Raw genomic sequence first — 21,029 nt, forward strand, 5'->3', positions numbered from 1 at the left:
GTATGATCTCATCATAGCCTCAAAATCATTGTCTTATTCTAAGAGATTCATCACAAATATAATCAACAGCATATGATGAAACACAATGCCTTTATTTATATTAAATGTCAAGTACATGATTTGGAAAATCAAAAGAAAATCCTTCGCAATACATATTGCGATTGGCTTGTAGGGCATCTACTCTTTCAATCTCCCACTTGCACTAAAGCCAATCGCCCTTATATTTCATCCCCATACAATCGAGGTGGCGATCAAACTGCTGTTGTGGTAGAGCTTTAGTGAACAGGTCTGCTAAGTTGTTCTTTGTGTCTACTCGTTCAATGACTATGTCTTGTCTCTCGACGATCTCTCGAACGAGGTGGAAGCGTCTTAGAATGTGCTTGGATTTGTGATGAGATCTTGGTTCCTTTGCTTGAGCAACCGCTCCAGTGTTGTCACAATAAACTGGAACTGGTCGAGCAATCTCAGGAACTACTCCCAACTCAGCGATGAACTTCTTCATCCAGACAGCTTCCTTAGCGGCTTCACTTACAGCGATGTATTCTGCCTCAGTAGTTGAGTCAGCTACAGTTTGCTGCTTGGAACTCTTCCAGCTCACTGCACCACCATTTAGGGTAAAGACATACCCTGAAGTGGACTTGCTATCATCTGGGTCTGATTGAAAACTAGAATCAGAAAATCCTTCTAGTTTCAACTCAGATCCTCCATAAACTGGAAAAATATCTTTAGTCCTTCTTAAGTACTTAAGAATATTTTTCACAGCTATCCAATGATTTTCTCCTGGATCAGCCTGGAATCTGCTTGTTATGCCTAAGGCATAAGCAACATCAGGCCTAGTACATAGCATAGCATACATAATTGATCCTACTGCCGAAGCATAGGGAATAGAATTCATTCTATTCCTCTCTTCAGATGTCTTAGGAGACATCTTCTTAGAGAGACGTATGCCATGACTCATAGGTAAGTAACCTCTTTTACTTCCTTCCATGCTGAATCTTTTCAGCACACGATCTATGTACTTAGGTTGGGACAAGCCTAGCATCCTTTTAGATCTATTCCTATAGATCTTTATACCAAGTATATAGGATGCTTCTCCCAAGTCTTTCATGGAAAAGCTTTTTGATAGCCAAGTCTTGACCGATTGTAACATTGGAATATCATTTCCAATGATTAGTATGTCATCTACATACAATATTAAGAAGACAACGGCACTCCCACTAGTCTTCTTGTACACACATGGTTCATCCACATTTTTGATAAAACCAAACTCTTTGACTGTTGTATCAAAACGGATGTTCCAACTCCTCGATGCTTGCTTTAATCCATAAATGGATCTCTTAAGCTTGCATACTTGATTTGCTCTCCCACTTGAGACAAATCCTTCTGGCTGTGTCATGTAAACCTCTTCCTCAAGATAACCATTAAGGAAGGCGGTTTTGACATCCATCTGCCAAATTTCATAATCATAGTATGCAGCTATTGCAAGCAAAATCCGAATAGATTTAAGCATGGCAACTGGTGAAAAAGTTTCATCATAGTCAATTCCTTGCTTTTGCCTGAAACCTTTTGCCACCAATCTAGCCTTGTAGGTTTCTACTTGGCCATCTGCTCCAATCTTCTTCTTATAGACCCATTTGCAACCTATAGGGTTTACACCTTCTGGTGCATCAACCAAAGTCCATACTTGGTTGGTATACATAGAGTCTATTTCGGATTTCATAGCTTCTAACCATTTGTTAGAGTCATTACTCATGATAGCTTCCGAATAGGTCAGAGGATCATCATTTTCGACGATGTGGGCTTCATCATTCTCAATGACAAACCCATATCTCTTAGGTGCATTTCGCACTCTATCTGACCTTTGGAGAGGAGATGTGTGTTGTGGTTGTACTTCATCAATGGGTACATCTGGTTGAAGAATTTCTTGTGTTTCTATTTGTAGGTCTTGAACTTCATTAAGTTCAATTCTTCTTTCACTGTCCTTTTCTAAGATAAACTTTTTTTCTAAGAAAGTGGCATGCCTACTAACAAATACCTTTTGTTCAGTAGGGTGATAGAAGAGATATCCAATACTTTCTTTGGAATAACCTATAAATGTACATTTATCTGATCTAGCACTTAGCTTATGTCCAAAATTTCTTTTGACATATGCTTGGCAGCCCCATATTTTAAAATATTTAAGATTGGGCTTTCTACCTCTCCATATCTCATATGGAGTACTAGATACAGATTTTGAAGGTATCCTGTTTAGCACATATGTAGCAGTTTCTAAGGCATAACCCCAGAAGGAAATAGGAAGATCTGTAAAGCACATCATGGACCTTACCATATCTAATAGAGTACGATTCCTCCGTTCAGCTACACCATTTAGTTGTGGCGTATACGGAGGTGTCCATTCAGAGAGAATGCCCTTTTCTTTAAGATGATTTAAAAATTCACTAGAAAGGTATTCACCTCCTCGATTAGATCGAAGGATTTTAATACACTTTCCGGTTTGTTTTTCAACCATACTTTGATACTCTTTAAACTTATCAAAGGCTTCGTATTTATGTTTCATAAGATACACAAATCCGAACCTTGATAAATCATCAGTGAATATGATGAAGTAAGAGTATCCACCTCTAGCTGGAGTTGTCATAGGACCACATACATCTGTATGTATAAGTCCTAATAACTCACTTGCCCTTTCTCCATGTCCAGTGAATGGAGACTTGGTCATTTTTCCCATAAGACAAGATTCACAAGTTCCTAATGATTCATAATCATAAGGATCAAAGAACTCTTCTTTGTATAACTTGTTGATTCTTGATTCACTTATGTGACCAAGTCGGCAATGCCAAAGGAGGGTATTATTCACTTCCTCTCTCTTTCTTTTATTGCTTTTATTAATATGAAAGACATTGTCATTAAGTAATAAAACTAGAAGACCATTTTTCATAATGCCATTGCAAAGATGCTTATTAGAAAAATAAATAGAGCAACCATTGCCCTTTCCATTAATTTCAAAACCTTTCTTTAACAACAAAGGAATGGAAATTACATTTCTAATAATTTTGGGCATATAATAACAATCTTCTAATTGTAGAAGCTTTCCCGAAGGCAATTCCAAGTTGTAGGTTCCAACAGCTTCAGCCTGGATGGACTCTCCTCCAGCGCCATACAGCTCGAAGTCACTTTTCTTCAAAATTTTAATTTTCTGTAGTCCATGCAAAGATTTGCAAATGTGAAAACCACAGCTTGTATCCAATACCCATGAATTTGAATTTGAAGAACTTAATGACAAGTTGGCATGTAACATAAACATACCTTTTGATGCAACTCTTGCATCGGTCTTCATACTTGCAAGAAAACTCTTGCAATTCCTTTTCCAGTGGCCAGCTTTGCCGCAATGAAAACAGGTACTTGATCCGGAGTTTTTCTTTCCTTTTTTCTTTTTGATGCTACTCTTGGGGTTCAATCGTTTCTTAGAACCCTTATTTCCCGATTTCCTCATAGAGGTGCTATTTATAAGAAGGAGTGGACCTTTATCCTTCTTAATATGCCCTTCAGCTGTTTTGAGCATATTTAACAGCTCAGGCAGGGAGGTGTTCAGCTTGTTCATGTGAAAGTTCACAACAAACTGAGAGAATGAATCAGGCAGTGATTGCAGGATCAAATCCTGACTGAGCTCACTATCCATAGCAAAACCTAATTGACTTAATCTGGTGATCAAGTCTATAACCATAAGAACATGGTTTTGCACTGGAGTTCCTTCATTCATTCTAGCACGGAACAACTGCTTAGATATCTCATACCTAGCAGTCCTGCTTTGTTCTCCATACAACTCTTTTAAATTGAGAAGTATGGATTGAGTGTCCATGCCTTCATGTTGCCTCTGTAATTCATTGTTCATAAAGGCAAGTATGATACATTTGACAGTCACACTGTCATTTTTTCACATCTTATGTGTGGCAACCTCCTCTTCTGTAGCATCATCCCCTAGATCTCCAAGATCAGGGATTTCAAGTATATAGAAAATTTTCTCCTGAGTGAGTACTATCTTTAAATTCCTCAACCAGTCCACATAGTTTGGTCCGGTCAACTTGTTGGCATCTAAGATGCCTCTTAGTGAAAGTGAAGAAGCCATTTAATAATTCTACATATGCAAGAACAAAACTAATATAAGCAGACCAATCATGATGACATGTTTGCAACTAGATAAGGACTTTAATCTAATTTGTCTCCTACTATTTTTATCGAATATAATAGCCCTCTCCTATGATAAACGTAAAAATATAATTTTTCTTAGTAGGGTTGAGATCCTAATTCATCATAAAAAGCCTTGTGTTTACACAACAAACTCTTATGAGTTCAAAGGTAGGAAACTCTTTCCAATTGCATCTCATGCAATTCTCAACTTTATCTTGTCCTCTTAAAATACTTATTGCCTTGTGTTAGCACAACACACAATAATATTTTAGTTAAGTCAAACCCTTCATTTCCATATAGTCATATTCGAATAATATTGCCCTTGTGGTTGCACAACAAGGCAATATATATTAAAATATGCCATAAGCATCTTAATGCACCAAGACAGTATAACATCAGTCCCCATTGCAAGTCTTGTGTTAGCACAACAAACTAGCATGGATCTTGACATAATAATATCGAGGCATGAAGGAAGGCTATCAATAGTGTTATATCAATATTAAGCTTATCCATAATAGGCAATCAAACAATTGGCCAGGTAAGCAGGTGGGAGGCTCTCCTTACTCAGAGAGTAAGGTCCTAATTAAGTAACCACCTTTAGTGCTTTTCTTAGACACCAATTAGATTAATTGTTCTAGAATGGGTTAGCTCAAAGTTTTTCAACACTATTACTTAATATAATTTTTATTGAGGGCTTACTAGTCTCTAGCACATTCTTTAATTGTAACATACATTTAACATGTCTAAAATAAACTATTATGCATCATGGCTATCTCATAGCATATATAAATCATAAGCAATTAATTAACATGCTTCAACATATTTTCATATGAAAAATTTCATATCATGATATTTTATTACATAACATATCATATATTAATCATACATTTCAGCATTTCTCTAAGCATATGACATTACTATCTCATAGTAAATTAATAATCATACATCATACATAATTATTTGATTGAACCAATTAAGGATGGCTCTGATACCACTGAAGGGTTTTAGCATGTTATAATGCACAGCGGAAGTTAGGAATTTTAAAAATTTCTTGATAAAGTTCCTTAACATAAAACCCTTATAAGCCAAGATCACCTTAATGGAAGCAATCAAATAATATAATATAAATGCAGAAATAGAAGAATACCTCTAACGCTAATCCAATATGCAGAATTTCTACTAGGTGCCCAAGTGTTCACCCTCCAACGTTGATCCATACGAAAACTTGATTTAAGTCTTAAGCTCCAAAGACTTTGATCCTTAATGCAGAATTCTTAAAGAACTCTAATGGCTTGCTTTCCTTTCTTTCTATTTTTGTTTAACCTTCTAAAATCATTTCTAATCCTTTAGTCCTAAAGAAGACCACCTTGTCTTGGCTTAGGACACACTAGAAGCAATGCTAGAAAGAAAGAAACTAATGTAAGAAAGAAAGAAGAGAGGAGTGGGGTGGAGTTGGAATGATGAAACCCATGTAGTGCTAGCCTATTTATAATAGGTGTAGGGATGCATCTCCAAGGGATGCATCCCATCCACACATCCTTTCATGAAAGGACATCATCTAAGGGCCATATCAAATAAGAGGAGGTGCAGATCAAGTGAAGAGGTGTATCAAATGATATGTCCTTTCATGTGGTGCCATATTTTGACCAAGTCAACATCACATGCTAATCACATGTCCATCACGCCTCACCTCTTGATCTTTCATGATGATGATCTAAGGGCTCCAATGCAAGGCGCCATTTACTTGACCCATTAAGTCTTCATCCAATGGTGGAATTAAGATCCAATGGTCAATTATGATAGCCATCCTCTAACCCAATCCAATTGGGTTAAACCAACTCTCCATTATGTCTTCATCCAACGGTAGATCAAGATCTAACGGTCTAGATTGAATGATTTATTAAATCTAATCCAATTAGACTCAAACCAAGCCAATTAGGTGCCAACTCTTGGCTAACCCATATTAGAAGATGATCTAATCAAATTAGATCAATTAAGAATCAGATTCGAATCCAATTCGAATCAAGAGCTAAGGGTTTGCAACACCTGCTAGGATGTCTATCTTGCAAACATGATCTAATCCAATTAGACCCTTAATAAGTTTTCTTGTGTGTGACCCATTGGGTTCCATACTTAGCCAGCAATAGGTGTGAGTGCAAGTTGACCCAACTTGATTAGAACTCTTCTAATCGATTTAAGTCCAAACTGCGCGAACCCAAACTTAACAATTAGAATCCTTTCTAATTGGTGATCGAATTAAACTCTTTAATTCGATCAAACCTATAAGACAAGATTGACGTCTAGCAACGTGTCATGTCTATCCGGAAAATATGGAATTTGGTGGAAATACCAAAAATACCCTTCAGTGGCAAGTTACCGTGCAATTCAATCCTTTAATCAAACTGCATCCCGAATATGTATATGAGTATGAATATATGTCAAACTCAATTTTATATTCATATATTTTTCAATCTTCTAATGATAATTCGAATAATGAAATATTAGAAACTCTTTCTAATTTTCATTGTGCTTTGATTAAAGACTTTCTGAATTATCATATGATTAGAATAAATAGGATGCGATCTTCTCTTACTAGAGGTGATTAATTTCTTGTTGACCTACTCATAACCTTCGTACACATTCCACCATATCCAGAAGACCTCGTACATAACTTATTGTCATGAATGAGTGGAAACCAAAATATGGATTTATGTGCACAAGATACTATGGTGATCTCAGGTCAAAGGATCAGTTGCACAACTCCCACTAAGAGAATCATCTTTTGACATGTAAGTAAGACTTCATAAGATTTCTCTTTGTAGGTCAATTCAGTGAACTCATTTCTCTAATGAGCACCCACATCTTTGTATTAGTGTCTCCACACAAGTGATTATGAGATCAATCACCCTCTGCATCGAGCATACATAAGATGTGCCAGTCTTTCCGGTAAACATTGATCCTCGACTCAATGTACCAATGACTGGAAATATTTAAGATTAGGATTTTAAGATTTTAGGTCTCACTAGTATGATCTCATCATAGCCTCAAAATCATTGTCTTAATCTAAGAGGTTCATCACAAATATAATCAACAGCATATGATGAAACACAATGCCTTTATTTATATTAAATATCATGTACATGATTTGAAAAATCAAAAGAAAATCCTTCACAATACATATTGCGATTGGCTTGTAGGGCATCTACTCTTTCAGTTCCTTAGGTAGATTGGGGGTTGACGGGTTGGCTGTGATCAATTGGGTTCCCATCAGATATTCAATTGTCACTGTTAGGTTAGGATAGATTTAGATCAGTCCCTACAAGTCATGATATGTGATGAGTTCAATCTGACCCGAACCTCACTCCACATGCTGATTGCCCCCTCTAAACATGATGTTTATTCATGTACAAGATTGAACATAGGGAGTTGGCAAATGTACATAAGAATGAGTATTCCATTGTCTTTTCCTTATAAGGCATATATTATACATGCACATCAGGAGTAGGCAATACAACCCAAATATGTAGAGCTGTCGACTAAGATAAGTTAACCTAGTTATTTGGTCAATACAACCCTATACCTATTAAAAACGGGTACAACTTTGTACCTAATATAATATAATTATATGATATTATGTTATATTATATTATAATATTATATAATATTATGTTACAATGTTATTATGATACTAAATATTGTGCAATATTAGATGTTGTTATAATCTTATATAATGAAATAGTAATAAAATATATTATAACATAATAATATAATATTATACCGTAATGTATTATAATATATTATATATAATGTAGCGTCATACTATAATAGTCTAATATGTAATGCATTACACAACATTTTTATTATATTATTACGTTATATGATATATTATTGTATTGTGGCATAATAAAAATCACTTTTTTTTAATCTATTTATCCCGGATAACATCTGTTGTGGTTCAAATCTGGCCCGAGGGTGACTACGCCGGAGGAGTCGGGGGAGCTACCGGTGAGTGGAAGAAGAGGACGGGAGCCACCTCTCGCGTGACAGTCGCGGACCTGCACAAAGCCTCACCGGTGGAGTTCCGGTGAGGGCCTTCCGACGCTGAAATTAGAGTGGGATAAATTTGGTCCAGCCAAAAGTTCCTTAGAAGTTACCTGTTGGGGTTCTTTATAGTCCCAGTAGGAGCACTTACGTAGTGGAGGTATGGCCTATTCCTATCATGAGTAGGAGTGGTGCACAGTCAGAGCTTGCTTATGGCGCACGGTGCAGTCCATTCTTGGCGACGGTAAGGCGTTGACAGATGTGGCAGGGCATAGCTGGGGCAGCAGGGCATGGCCTCTGATTGATATGTCGTGGCGTAGCCAGGAAGTAAAGCATGGTGCGATGAGGCTGCTGCAGGGCATGGTTGCAGCATGTGGACGACGAGGTTGGCCTTTTGAGCTCAGCCTTCTGAGCTCGACCTTCTGAGCTCGGCCTCCTGTGGTCGGCCTTCTGGGGTCGGCCTCCTGTGGTCGGCCTTCTGGGCTTGGCTTTCTGAGCTCGACCTTCTGGGATTGGCCTTCTGGCCCTTAGAACTGGATGACTTCATGCCGAAAATAGGACGATCCATTTTGTCCTCCATCATTTGCCCCCAGACTTTCGAGTCCGAGTTGTCTTTTGGCTCGGGCGAAGGAAGTAGTCCAGTCGTTGATCGTCCTGTAATATAGCCAAATATCTATGGAAATGTATGTACTGAGTAGGGTGTACCTCTCGTACAGTTGGAGCTAACGGTTTTAGGCCGAGCTATCCAAGCCGAGCTAAACGACTGCACCGAGGTCGACTTCAGCGGCCTTTTTTAGCTTATGGTCGACTCAGCAGGGCGCCCCCACTCAGATCGGGGCGCGTCGTCGCAGAAAGCGTCGAATGGCATTGAATGTCGTCGAAATGGTGTCGAAGTGGCGTCAAATTGGCGTCGAATGTCGTCAAAATGGCGTCGAATAGCATCGAATGTCGTCGAATTAGCGTCGAATGTCGTCGAATTAGCGTCGAATGTCATCAAATTGGCGTCAAAAATGGCGTCGACTATCGTCGAATGTTGTCAAAATGGCATCGAATGTCGTCGAAATGGCATCGAATGTCGTCGAAATGGCATCGAATTAGCGTCGAAATGGCGTTGAATGTCATCGAAATGGTGTCGAATTGGCGTCGAAATGGTGTCGAATGGCATCAAATTAGCGTTGAAATAGCGTCGATCACTTAGAAGAGCTCGAGCACTTAGATGAGCTCGAGAGTAGAAGAGTTCGATCACTTAGATGAGCTCGAGAGCAAAAGAGCTCGAGCACTTGGATGAGCTCTAGAGCAGAGGAGCTCGAGCACTTGGATGGGCTCGAGAATAGAGGAGCTCGATCACTTAGATGAGCTCGAGAACAAAAGAGCTCGAGGGTAAGCACCAGCCCGAGAATATAAATGAGGGGGAAGACGTTGGGGATGGAGATATCCGTAGGTCGGCTTTTGCATTCTCCGACCTTATAATATGTGGAATATTAAAATTATTTAAAGCCGAAGTAGCGTTCCGTACTTTTTGGAGACATTTTGATAACTCCTGAGCTTCGAGGTTCCTCAGGACTTAGCTCAGCACCGGCTGGGAGTCATTGGAGGTTGTTAGGCGGCAGGCGTTGAGCTCTAGGCCGCACTGCTGCCCCCCAAGGTTGAGGAGTCGTTGACATGTAGTATATAGAAGCTATATTGGGAGCATCTTCTCCCACTAGGCCTTCTGATCCTTCTGAGGTTGTCTCGGCCTTCTGAGCTCGGCCTTCTAAGGTTGGCGTGGTGACGCTTTGCAGGAGAATGGCATCACGAGTGCCGTCCTAAGGATTTGCACCCATGAGGAGGGAGTGCAGGATGGGCTCCTGCCCGCTGCAGGCCTTGAACGGCCGTAGTGAGTGCTTGGACTTGCTGGATAAGCAGACTAAACTGCTCCGACTGGACCTGAGGAGTTCAGTCCGCTGGCGCAGGTGCTGCAAGGGGTGGACATTGAGGGAGTGGTCGGGAGTTGGTACCCTGTGCCTCGAGGCATTTGAAGCACCTTGGACCCTCACCTTCATGATCACGACTCAGTTCCTTCCTCTAGCACTAAATATGTTGTGGTTCAAATCTGGCCCGAGGGTGACCATGCCGGAGGAGTCGAGGGAGCTGCCGGTGAGTGGAAGAAGAGGACGGGAGCCACCTCTCGTGCGACGGCAGCGGACCTGCATAAAGCCTCACCGGTGGGGTTCCAGTGAGGGCCCTCCGACGCTCAAGTTAGAGTGGAGTAAATTTGGTCCGGCTAAAAGTCCCTTAGAAGTTACCTGTTGGGATTCTTTATAGTCCCGGTAGGAGCACTTAGGTAGCGGAGGTATGGCATGTTCCCATCATGAGTGGGAGTGGTGCACAATCAGAGCTTGCTTGTGGCGCACGATGCAGTCCGTTCTTGGCGACGGTAAGGCATTGACAGATGTGGCAGGGCATGGCTGGGGCAGCAGGGCATGGCCTCTGATTGATATATCGTGGCGTAGCCAGGAAGCAAAGCATGGTGCGATGAGGCTGCTGCAGGGCATGGCCGCAGCATGTGGACGACGAGGTTGGCCTTCTGAGCTCGGACTTCTGAGTTGGCCTCCTGTTGTTGGCCTTCTGGGGTCGGCCTCCTGTAGTCGGTCTTTTGGGATTGGCCTTCTAGTGTTCAGAATTGGATGACTTCATGCCGAAAATAGGACGGTCCATTTTGTCCCCCATCAACATCTAAATAGTATTTCTTATACTCTCTTAACATCCAAATAAACATTAGAGAATAATTGCAATCATTACTTGGTATATATATTATATTTATACAAACAAAAATTATGGTTTTACTTATTTATTCTGGCATAAATCAATACCTATAGCATAACTTTTTCTTATCCCAAAATGACTCATACCTGATCCAAACATAGCCTAAGGGAATTTTTTTGTGGCTTATGACATCAAGACATTAATGGGGGTTTTAGCATCATGTGCATTTGGCATCACCTACATGAATATATATATCCACTTGTTTGACCGTATTGCATTTGGTTTTGTAGTCATCTATATATAGAGTACACCCTATCCTTTTTTATTTAAAAAGAGTGAATGATAGTAAATATTAAGGAAAGAGAGGTTTCTATATATATATTAAATTTACGGTTATTTTGTTGGATCACCTCCAGCTTAAAAACTGATGAATATCCGATGAAAATTAGATTTTTTAGTTATTTTCCCATTGGTTTGTGTATATTTTCACATGAATATTTTTAATAGTTTTTCTTGTTTTAGTATCATATTTCATCCTTGGAGGGTCTCTTTTCAATCATGGTTTTAATGTTTTATTTTCCCCCAAAAGTTTTCATGTGCATGTGATCACTTTTTTTTTTTTTTAACCTTAGAAACTTCAATATGTATGATTTTTTTTTCTATTTTTGTCAAGAGCATCACTCCAACAAAAATTTGACAAGCAACAAAAGCCAACCACCGAGTTGGTAGCATGGTGGAATGGGGCTTTGTTTCCAATGGAGTGACCTATGTTCGAAACTCACGGGTGCGGTTCGCCCGTACTGGTGGGAAAGGTATGAGAAACTTTTTACCTGCATCAAATATTTTCTGATGGAAGAAGGGCCCAGTGAAAATTGCTACGTGGGTGGGGTTAATTCCCCTCATTTTGTTTCAGTAAAAACACAAAAGCCAGCTAAGAGACTTTCAACTAGTGGCCGTGGCCTTGATCTCTTTCTCAAAAGCAATCGTTTCCCACCGCTACTGTGCCAGCTTGCAACGGCGTCGGTTCTCCCTCTGAAACAAATTTCTTTTCTTCTATTGTCTCGCCTTGCAGCAAAACCAAAGCTAAAAGTCCACTTCCAAGAAAAGGAGATGACTTTTTTTGAAAAAGGAACCTTACGAAGAACTCTCTCAACTACTCCGCTTTGACTACCCACAATAATATCAATACGTGGGATGATGTCTGGACGCCAACTCAGCACCAAAACCTTGAGCAACAACAAAACCAAGAGAAAAACGAGAGAGCGGCAGAGCAGACGAAGCAAGAGCTGATATCGGCATTCTCCAAAATGATGCAACCCTCCATCCTATCTCTCGCCTCAGAGAAGGTGTTGACCACAGAACTTGAGCCTGACAATGCCATCGACTTTGCGAACATGGAAGATTTCCTCACCAATCTCTGGGCTTCTTCTGATGACGCCCGCACGTCTGCCATTGCTCCTAACACCAGCTCCATCTCTCCACCACTCCACAGCCAAGCCTCCAGCCTCCATTCCCCATTTTGTCAGAAGACCATGGATGAGGTCTGGGCAAAGATCAAGAGGGAGCAAACCGTCGACAGCCCCCACATTGGATATGCCCATGGTGCTTCTCACCAATCTCCCCTCGAGGAGATGACACTCGAAGACTTTCTTGTAAAGGTAGGTGTAATAAAAACAGGACACAATTCTTGTCTTCTCTTTTCACTTTCTCCACAACAGAGCCCATGCAATAATTCCAGCCTACAAATTGATGGTGAAGAGAGAGAGTTCAACCATATGCTGGAATTGGGGTGCAAGGACCCAGGGAGTCTCGTGTGCACCAAGAGTGGACCATCTTTAGGAGGAGTCCATCTTGGAGGGGGAGAGAACATGGGAGAGGCAGGGTTTGGGGCACAGTGGCTGGAGATGGGATCACCAGTAAAGCCGAGAAAAATAAGCCCCGCGTCCACTGACAGTCTATCACTAGAGCATGCGGACGGGGTTGGTGTATATGGTAGGGAGGAAGCAGGAGGGAGGAGCGGAAGGGGAAAGCGGGCTTTGAATGAGATGATAGGGAGGGTGATGGAGAGGCGAAAGAGGAGGATGATCAAGAATCGAGAGTCTGCTGCTCGTTCTCGTGCCAGAAAGCGGGTAATGTTTTTTCTTATCTTAATGCATTTTAACTAAATATCTACTATTTGCAAAAGGAATGGGCGACATGCTGTAAGAGCATGTTAAAGTTTGAGTATCCCTAAACTCGCACAAAAAATATTTTGGTTTGTTTGATAATTAAACCTTTTCTTCTACGTTTATCAATAGAATACCTAAACCAAAAAGGAAAATAAAATGGTGATAGAAGTCGGCACACCCCATAACGTAATGAAAAACAAGATATGGAACATCGAGTAAGAATCCATTGAGCAACAAAATAGATGATTTTTCCGCTTCATCTCTTTGTCAGGTCAATCAAAATGTAGCCAAGGATTACTGTCTTATATAGACAACTCATTACTCAATTCTACCTCATTACCAAATTAATGCCGGAAATGTTGAGAAACATGGAAGAGAATGCCGTAAAGAGATGCAAGGAGGATGTTTCTTATGATTCAAGGTGACTGAGTAGCATCTAATCTCCCTCTCATCTCTTCTTACAACCTTCTTACTTAATCCTTGCCCCCGTGCCTCTCTCTCTCTCTATTCATAGTGCTAGAATTATGCCCTCAGAAACCAATTTGTAAATTAATTTTAATAATTATTGAATTATTTATTTCTCCTTTTCACAAATATTTTTATTTGTTTATTGGGTATTTTATTATGACAGGAGATATTCAAATGGTATATATATTAAGTAACATTGTAGAAGAATCACACCGATGATAAACGAATCACAGGCGCAAAATGGTGGTTTTTTGATTCCTTATTAACTCATATTGTTCTAGGCCAAGTTACATATTTTAGGCCTACACTCGTTATGCTGCTATATAAATAGGATGATAGACTTCGTTATTGAGGTAGAGACCTTAAGCAAACGAGTAGGTGCACTGTAAAAGTACATACATTAAAGGAAATCCAAATATGAATACTTTCTGAAAGTGATCATTGACGTTGAGAAGGGTACTCAACATAATTAGTTTATATATTCTTTGGCCTGAGAGGTCTATACAGATATATTTGGTGTGTTCTTGTGCTTTGACTGAGTCAATTATTGATGGTCTTCTCAAGATCAAATATGTAGATAAAGTTGGGTCTTGAGTGCATTAGATAAATTTATATAGATACTCAATAAGGAATCCATCAGCCTCAATTTAAGGTAGTATATTCAGTATGTATGCATGAGGTTGGACCCAAAAAAAACTAGCCAATGAGATTTATAAAAATAATTTGGGGTCCAACTGAATTTACAAAATAAGAATTAAGAATTATATAAGCCAGGGATTTAATCAGTGATATTTTTCCGATCTTATTGGCTTATGTGGAATATAGTATAGTGGAAGGATAAATAAACAAAATTGTAAGCAAAAGGGATTTCACTAAATTAATCTTTTTTTCTAGGGGGTCAATTGCAAAGTGTTGATGGACATTTTTGCAATTTGTAAAAGCCCAAAATTCAGAATTAAGAGAATATAAAGAATTCTGAAAAATAGTTTTTCAGTGATAATCCTACGGCTGAGAATAGAAATTCCTAAGGATCCCACGCATATCATTGCCTAAGATTTTATGTGGTAGCTATAAATAGCCAGCGTTGGCCATCAGAACCATAAGTTACATAAAAAAGGTGCGAGAACTGCAAAACTCTTGGAGAGGCAGTGAGCGTGGATCTCTTGGGATACAACACGCTTGGGTTGCTAGAGGTGAGATTTTTGTTTCTATTACTGTTTGTTATTTTGCAGGATTTTATTTATTTATTTTCTTTCGTTGCGGGAAAAGATCCTCCGTTTCAGAAAAAATCATCCTGCACATAGCTCTTACATCATGGAAAACATGAGATGTCCTAGAAATCAGAAATGGCAGAATGAGGCGTTAGGTACTAAATACGGCAATCCTACCTCTCGTGGTGGCAATCCTTCCTCTATGGAAGACGGAGGAAGAAAAAAAAAAAGAAACGAAAAAAAAAGTGTTGTTTTGTCGAATAATCGAATGGTTGATTTTATTCGGATTTAGCTAAAATTTTAGTATATTCTTTCCGATATTAAGAGCTACAGATTGAACAATTTGGATCTTTAAAAAGTTTTCTCTATTGATTATTTTAAGGATCAATACTTGGTGAGATCTATCTTCTATTTTGATGTTTATTGTTGAAATTCGTCATATTGATGATGAATATTCTTATTGTTAAAGCCAAAATTAAATTTTGTTGATGTTTGTGCAACCTCTAGTTGATTTAAAGAGGATCTATTGTAATTTCATTATTATAAATAGTGAAAGTTTTTTGCTGGACTAGGTTCCGTGGTTTTTTTTCTTCACATAAAAAAAAAAATTATGTTAAAAAATTATATGGCCTCTTATGTGTGGTTTGCTTAATTATTTTGTTTGTTAACTGTTTGAGTAGATTGTAGAGATTATTGTCTCTTAGTAAGTGGTATCCCATTTAATTACATAAAGAAAGAAAAGAAATTTGTGGCATCATTATTTTTTGATTGCAGTTTTTCAACAATATTATACGGCAATCCTACTAGTTGAGAAAATCAGAAAAAATGTAAGCAAAAAGTATTTCACTTGTCTGTAACTCGTAATTTTCACTGCTAGAGTTGCTGGGTTATTAGTAGTTTATTGTCTATGGGGTTGGCCGTGTCTGAGAGGGTCCATAGTTGATAGAAGGGAAATGATCTTACTCAAGTTAGTACTGAGGAAGTATTTGCATGACATAAGAAGCAAAACAAATTATTGTGATTTAAATCTAATTCATTTTCTTTTCTAATTTATGTTTGAGCTTCCCAAAAATTACTCTACGAAGTTGAATTCATACATAAATGTTTCATTGTAGTAAATGGACTCATTTCTTTTTTTTGGTGTGTGAGAAAAGGAAAGCACCAACACAAGTAGAACACCAATCAGAATTGTGACTACTAAATAACAGCTTGGAATGTATAACCATATTAATTTTACACAAAATCTTCCTTCTTGCATGATTAAATCTTGGTTGAAAACCTTTCTCTGCATGATATTTTTGAAGGCCTACACCTTGGAGCTAGAAACAGAGGTCAATCAGCTCAAAGAAGAGAATGCCCTACTCCAAGAAGACAAGGTATCCGAGAACCCCTAAAAACTATACATTCTTATTTCTTACAACGAAAGAAAAATATATTCTCCTTTGAATGTTTGCTGACGTGCCCTAGAAATTGACAGTTATATCAAACATTTTCTATAAACTACTAACATTTATGAACCCTCGAACTAGGGTCACACCAACTATAAGAATATCTATTAGATTTTAACACTGAGTGCTTCTTTAACTACAAAAGGAATTGAAAAAAAAAAAAAAATTATTCTTCTTCTTTCAAGTTGGTAACATGGTTTATTTTGGCACCAAATTTGCAGCAAAAGCTCTAGGCAGAAACAAGGCAACTGGTACAGTCTCTCGCATCAACCCGTTTATATGTTTTTACTTTACAGAGAATTGAAGACATCAACTACTTATTCCTACTTACATTTACTAGTACTGGCACCCTTCCTATCTATCCTAAACCTCTTTTTTCCTTGTATCCACAGCTAGTTGAGTTGATGGATGAAAATGCAAGGTTCAGTGCACAGAAGGCTAAGTACACCCTTCGCCGGTGCAATAGTTGTTTGTGGTGAAATGCCTTCATGAGCAATAATCAAAGACCACCAGTATACTCAAGTGCAGCAACATCAGTAGTTGTTATGTACCTAAAGTAAAAATAATGATGTAAATGGAGTGCAAACTTTCTGCACCCGACTCTATCTCTTTTATCAGTTTTCCATTGATTTTTTTGAAGAAAGCGTATGCATCTTGACCTTAAGTATTAACATCCCTGAGAACATGCAAGATCCACACATTTAGTATAGCTCTCTCAATCCTTAAAATGAATATAGATAGAGGAAAAGAGTGAGAGAAAATTTGATAAGATGATTGATAATCAATAAAATGGAATACAGTATATACGTATAAATGATCTAGGTTTTATAATATCAAATAGAAATATTGAATCCATACAAGGGATAAAATAAAGAAAAAGGTAAGCTATGCAGGCCAGGAAGAATGACGAACATGCTTGAATAATGGCACTGGTTGGCGGATGCACATCTTAGTCTCCAAAGCTTGCATCCTAATCTTTGAGGATGCACGAACTAGGAGCGTGAATTGGGAGCTCAACATGGCTCTAGTTGGCGGTCGCGCATCCCGATCTCCAAGGACTTGCGTCCTAGTCCCTGAGAATATACGGACTAAGAGTGCAGACTGGGAGTTCGGCTTCGGAGTGGCAAGGGAGCTCGGCATGGTTTTGGTTAGCGGTCGCACGTCGAGGTCTCTAGAGACTTGCAACCTAGTCTTCCAGGATGCACAGACTAGGAGCTCACCCTAGGAGATCAGCAGGGATCTGGTCGGTAGTCGTGCGTCCCGGTCTCTAGGGACTCGTTCCTAGTCCCTAAGGATTCACGGACTGGGAGCTCAATCTTGCTCTAATCAGCGATCACATCATGATCTCTAGGGACTCACGTCCTGGTATCTAAGGATGCTCAGACTGGAAGGGCAGGCTAGGAGCTCGGCATGGCTCTGGTCGGCAAACGCGTATCCCAGTCTCCAGAAACTTGCAATTTGTCTCTGAGGATGCATGAACTGGGAGCTTGGCATGACTTTGGTCAACGATCATGCGCCTCGGTCTCCAGGGACTCGCATCCTGGTCTCCAAGGATGCAAATCCTGTACACATGGCACTCGGATCTCGGTTGGCATGGAAGAGCGACCTCCAGGGACTTGCATCTTAATCTCCAAGAACTCAGATCCTATACGCACGATGCTCGGATCTCAAATGGCACAGAAGGACGGCCTCCAGAAACTCACATCCTAATCTACAAGGATGTAGGCCCTATACGCGAAGTGCTTGAATCTCAGATGGCATGTAAGAGCAATTTCCAAGGAAGCGCATCCCGATCTCCAAAGGCACACATCCTGTTTGGAGAGGAGATAGCATTCAAGGATGGCCATGGAAGAGGAGTCAGATGCAAAAGTTGCTATGAGAGCTTGAAAGCCTCTTCGTAAAAGCTTCTCACCATGAGAGTTTGTCGCCTTGAGAGCTCAAGTGCCTCTTCTTGGAAACTTCTCGCCATCTATGTTTGGGAGTGTCTGGTCGTTCCTCCCTTTGGAGTCCCTTGGCCTTGTTTATATAAAGGAGAGAGCGTGAATCCATGATTTGGAGGCAAAAATCAAGAAATTGTCGTAACTTCCTTATCTGGATCAAAATATGTCGTAATCTTCTTTCTTGTTTGGACTCCGCCAAAAATTTAAATTTGTTCAAATTCGAATCTTTTCAAAATGCTCGTATCGATCTATGATGGGCGGATTAGATTTAGGCCACATCAGTAATAAATGAAACAAAATTCTATGTATACCAAAACTTCCAGAGAACGGAAAGTGCATTACACAGACTATCTACTGTCAACATCATCAAAGATCAAAAACAAAATGAAAAAGAAAAAATGTCATTAGAAACAAAGCAAGACAAAATTGTAGAATCTCCCGTTTGTAGAGTAGAAATGTTATCCATTGGTAGTATCTGAATGACTTGGTCAGTTAAGAGAAATTTAAAAAGAAAAGTACAATGCCAATTTATATAAGGACTCCACTGTATCCTAGTTGCTCAACTATCAAACCTTATATTAGTAAAGTTGTAAGTTGCATTTTATCCTTTCAGGAAAAGCATGTTTCTAGAGTCAATATCTGGTCAATTCAGAATAATAACAAAATCTTGCACAAACTGTCCACATACATGTAAATTTATAAATTTTGGTTAAAATGCTTGGTTTCAAAATGACAGTCAATTTAGATAGCAAATTTAGACAACAACAGAATCCTAAAATTGTTTTGAATCAGACAAAATAAAAAAAAAGAAAAGGTTTCCATTAAAAATTCTCTTAGAAGTAGCAATAAGCCAATAGCACTGGAAGATCCAATAAAAAACTGGGATTGATGAACAGATTATAGATTGGTAGCGACTTTTACCTGAGGCAAATCAGATTTACAGATAGCAAATTCCCTTCACTCGTCCATTACATGTCATACATCCAATATCACATCTGCTGCTGAGTGGATCTGGTCCTGCCACCCGTCACAGGCTTTACTTGCATTACCCGTCGAAATCTAACATCAATTCCCTCTTCTATCCTTCTGCGCAGCTCGTCCGGCAAAGTTTCTTTCCCTGCACCACTCAGTGCATCGCAAACTAGATTATATGTGAATTCTCTCGGGATAGATCCACCATCAACCATCTCCACCAAGAAATCCCTTGCCTCCCCAACTCTTCCAGTCTCACACAGGGAGTGTATGATTGGTGTATATGAACTCGTGGTCGGTGTGCCGTGTTTCCTCATCAGCATTTCTCTCATCATCTCAATGGCCTTATCAACCTCATTAACAGCACTGTAGTACCTAATGAAAGAATTGTACGTGACCCGATTAGGGGAGCAACCCTTAAGACACATATCGTCGAACAGCTCGTGTGCCCTCTCGATACGGTACGTTTTGCAGAGCCCATCGATCAAGCAATTATACGTGACGACATCAGGGACAAAGCGCTTGAACACCATCCTCCGAAACATATGATTCGCCTCCCAGATCCTCCTCCTAACGGCCTTGCGACACCCGGTCTGCAAGCTCCGCTTGCAGTAGAAGCTGATCAAAATCGTATAAGTGAACGTATCAGGCGGGCACCGAGCACCGGGCATCTCCATCTGGTCCAGTAAAAATCTAGCCTTTTTGAAGTCTCCGACCCTGCACAGGGCCGAGATGACGGTGTTGTAGCACTGCACGTCGGGCTTGCAGTGGAGCTGCTTCATGCGGTAGAATGCGGCCAGTGCTTCCTTGGTGAGACCCTCCTCGCCAAGAATCTTGATGACCGACGTCACGGTGGCGGTGCCGACGAGGGCCTCATTCGAACGGAGGAACCGCCAGAGAGTCGGGAGCCTGTTGGCCTTGGCCAGGACCCGGGACATCTCCCGGCATGTGAGCTCGTCGTGGAGGAAGCCGCACCGGGATTCCACCCAGGAGTAGAACTCCAAGGCCTTGGCGACCCCTAGTTTTACCTTGGTGGGGTCGCGGTAGGCGGGGGGGCCGTGGAGGCAGAGGCCGCGGCCCAGGTCGGCGGACTCGCGGCGGAGGCTGCGGCGGCGGAGAGGAGAGCGGTGGCGGAAGGACTGCCGGCGGCCAATAGAGCGGGGGCTGAGGAAGAAGAAGCGGGCGATGGAGGCGAGCACGTCGATGACGGCGGCGGAGGTCCAGCCGGGGAAGCCGGGGGAGGGGGTGAGGGAGGGGCCGAAGGGGCGGTCCTGCAGCATGGCGACCATGACTTGGCCCACGAGGAGGTTGCGAGACGCGAAGGGCCGGACGGTGGTGTTTGGCTGCATAGGTGGCGACGGTGGATTGCGGCTGCGGCCCTTCTCCCCGAGGAAATGCGATCAGGACATAAATCGGCGCCATGGCTGCAAAGTAAAACATACTTCCTCCCTTTCCTTTTTCTTTTGTTCTTTCTTTTTTTCTTTTTTCTTTTTTGCTGGAAAAAAGGGAAGAGATTGTAGACACAACAAGCTGTTTAACTCATGTTGGAAGGTCAAGATGAGGTTGTTGCCAACAAAAACAAAGTTTGCAACCAATCAGTAGAGCTATTAGCTTCTCAATAAATATAAGTAGCTTTGAAGCGATCTCTCAAAACATGTAGATTTGAAGCAATCGAGTTGCATGCTTAAATACCAAAAATCTAGCAATATATGATAGGCATCAATGTATGTTGTGCAATACTTTGATATCCAAGCATTTGTACATTTTTAATTTGTAGTGATTTAGATTGATTAGAGGAATAACTAGGTTCATATTCATGTTTTGACTAAGAGAATCTGAAATTTGCTG

General features: G+C 40.3%; 2 protein-coding genes across 3 annotated transcripts; one reads left to right on the plus strand and one right to left on the minus strand.

Annotated features, from left to right (window-relative positions):
- The first annotated feature begins 12,050 nt into the window (after positions 1-12,050).
- LOC103697885 (protein ABSCISIC ACID-INSENSITIVE 5-like) lies at positions 12,051-16,952 on the plus strand. Its single transcript, XM_088714580.2, has 2 exons — positions 12,051-13,103; positions 16,126-16,952. Exons 1-2 carry the CDS (start codon positions 12,282-12,284, stop codon positions 16,213-16,215), a joined length of 912 nt encoding a protein of 303 aa, XP_088570706.2. The 5' UTR covers positions 12,051-12,281; the 3' UTR covers positions 16,216-16,952.
- Positions 16,953-17,047: 95 nt separating this feature from the next.
- LOC103697883 (Pentatricopeptide repeat (PPR) superfamily protein) lies at positions 17,048-20,842 on the minus strand. Of its 2 annotated transcripts, none has more exons than XM_008779826.6 (2): positions 19,131-20,842; positions 17,048-18,457 (listed from the first exon to the last, which is right to left on the minus strand). In XM_008779826.6, exon 1 carries the CDS (start codon positions 20,528-20,530, stop codon positions 19,199-19,201), a length of 1,332 nt encoding a protein of 443 aa, XP_008778048.1. In that variant the 5' UTR covers positions 20,531-20,842; the 3' UTR covers positions 17,048-18,457; positions 19,131-19,198. The 2 variants fall into 2 exon arrangements, with proteins under 2 accessions (XP_008778048.1, XP_088570466.1); XM_088714340.2 differs by having other exon boundaries at positions 17,048-18,080; positions 18,182-20,842.
- Positions 20,843-21,029: the final 187 nt, after the last annotated feature.

Source organism: Phoenix dactylifera, chromosome 18 (genome assembly GCF_051530095.1).
Source record: "Phoenix dactylifera cultivar Ajwa chromosome 18, Ajwa_hap1_PhDact_Kaust_v1.1, whole genome shotgun sequence".
In the NCBI taxonomy this organism is placed as follows: domain Eukaryota; kingdom Viridiplantae; phylum Streptophyta; class Magnoliopsida; order Arecales; family Arecaceae; genus Phoenix; species Phoenix dactylifera.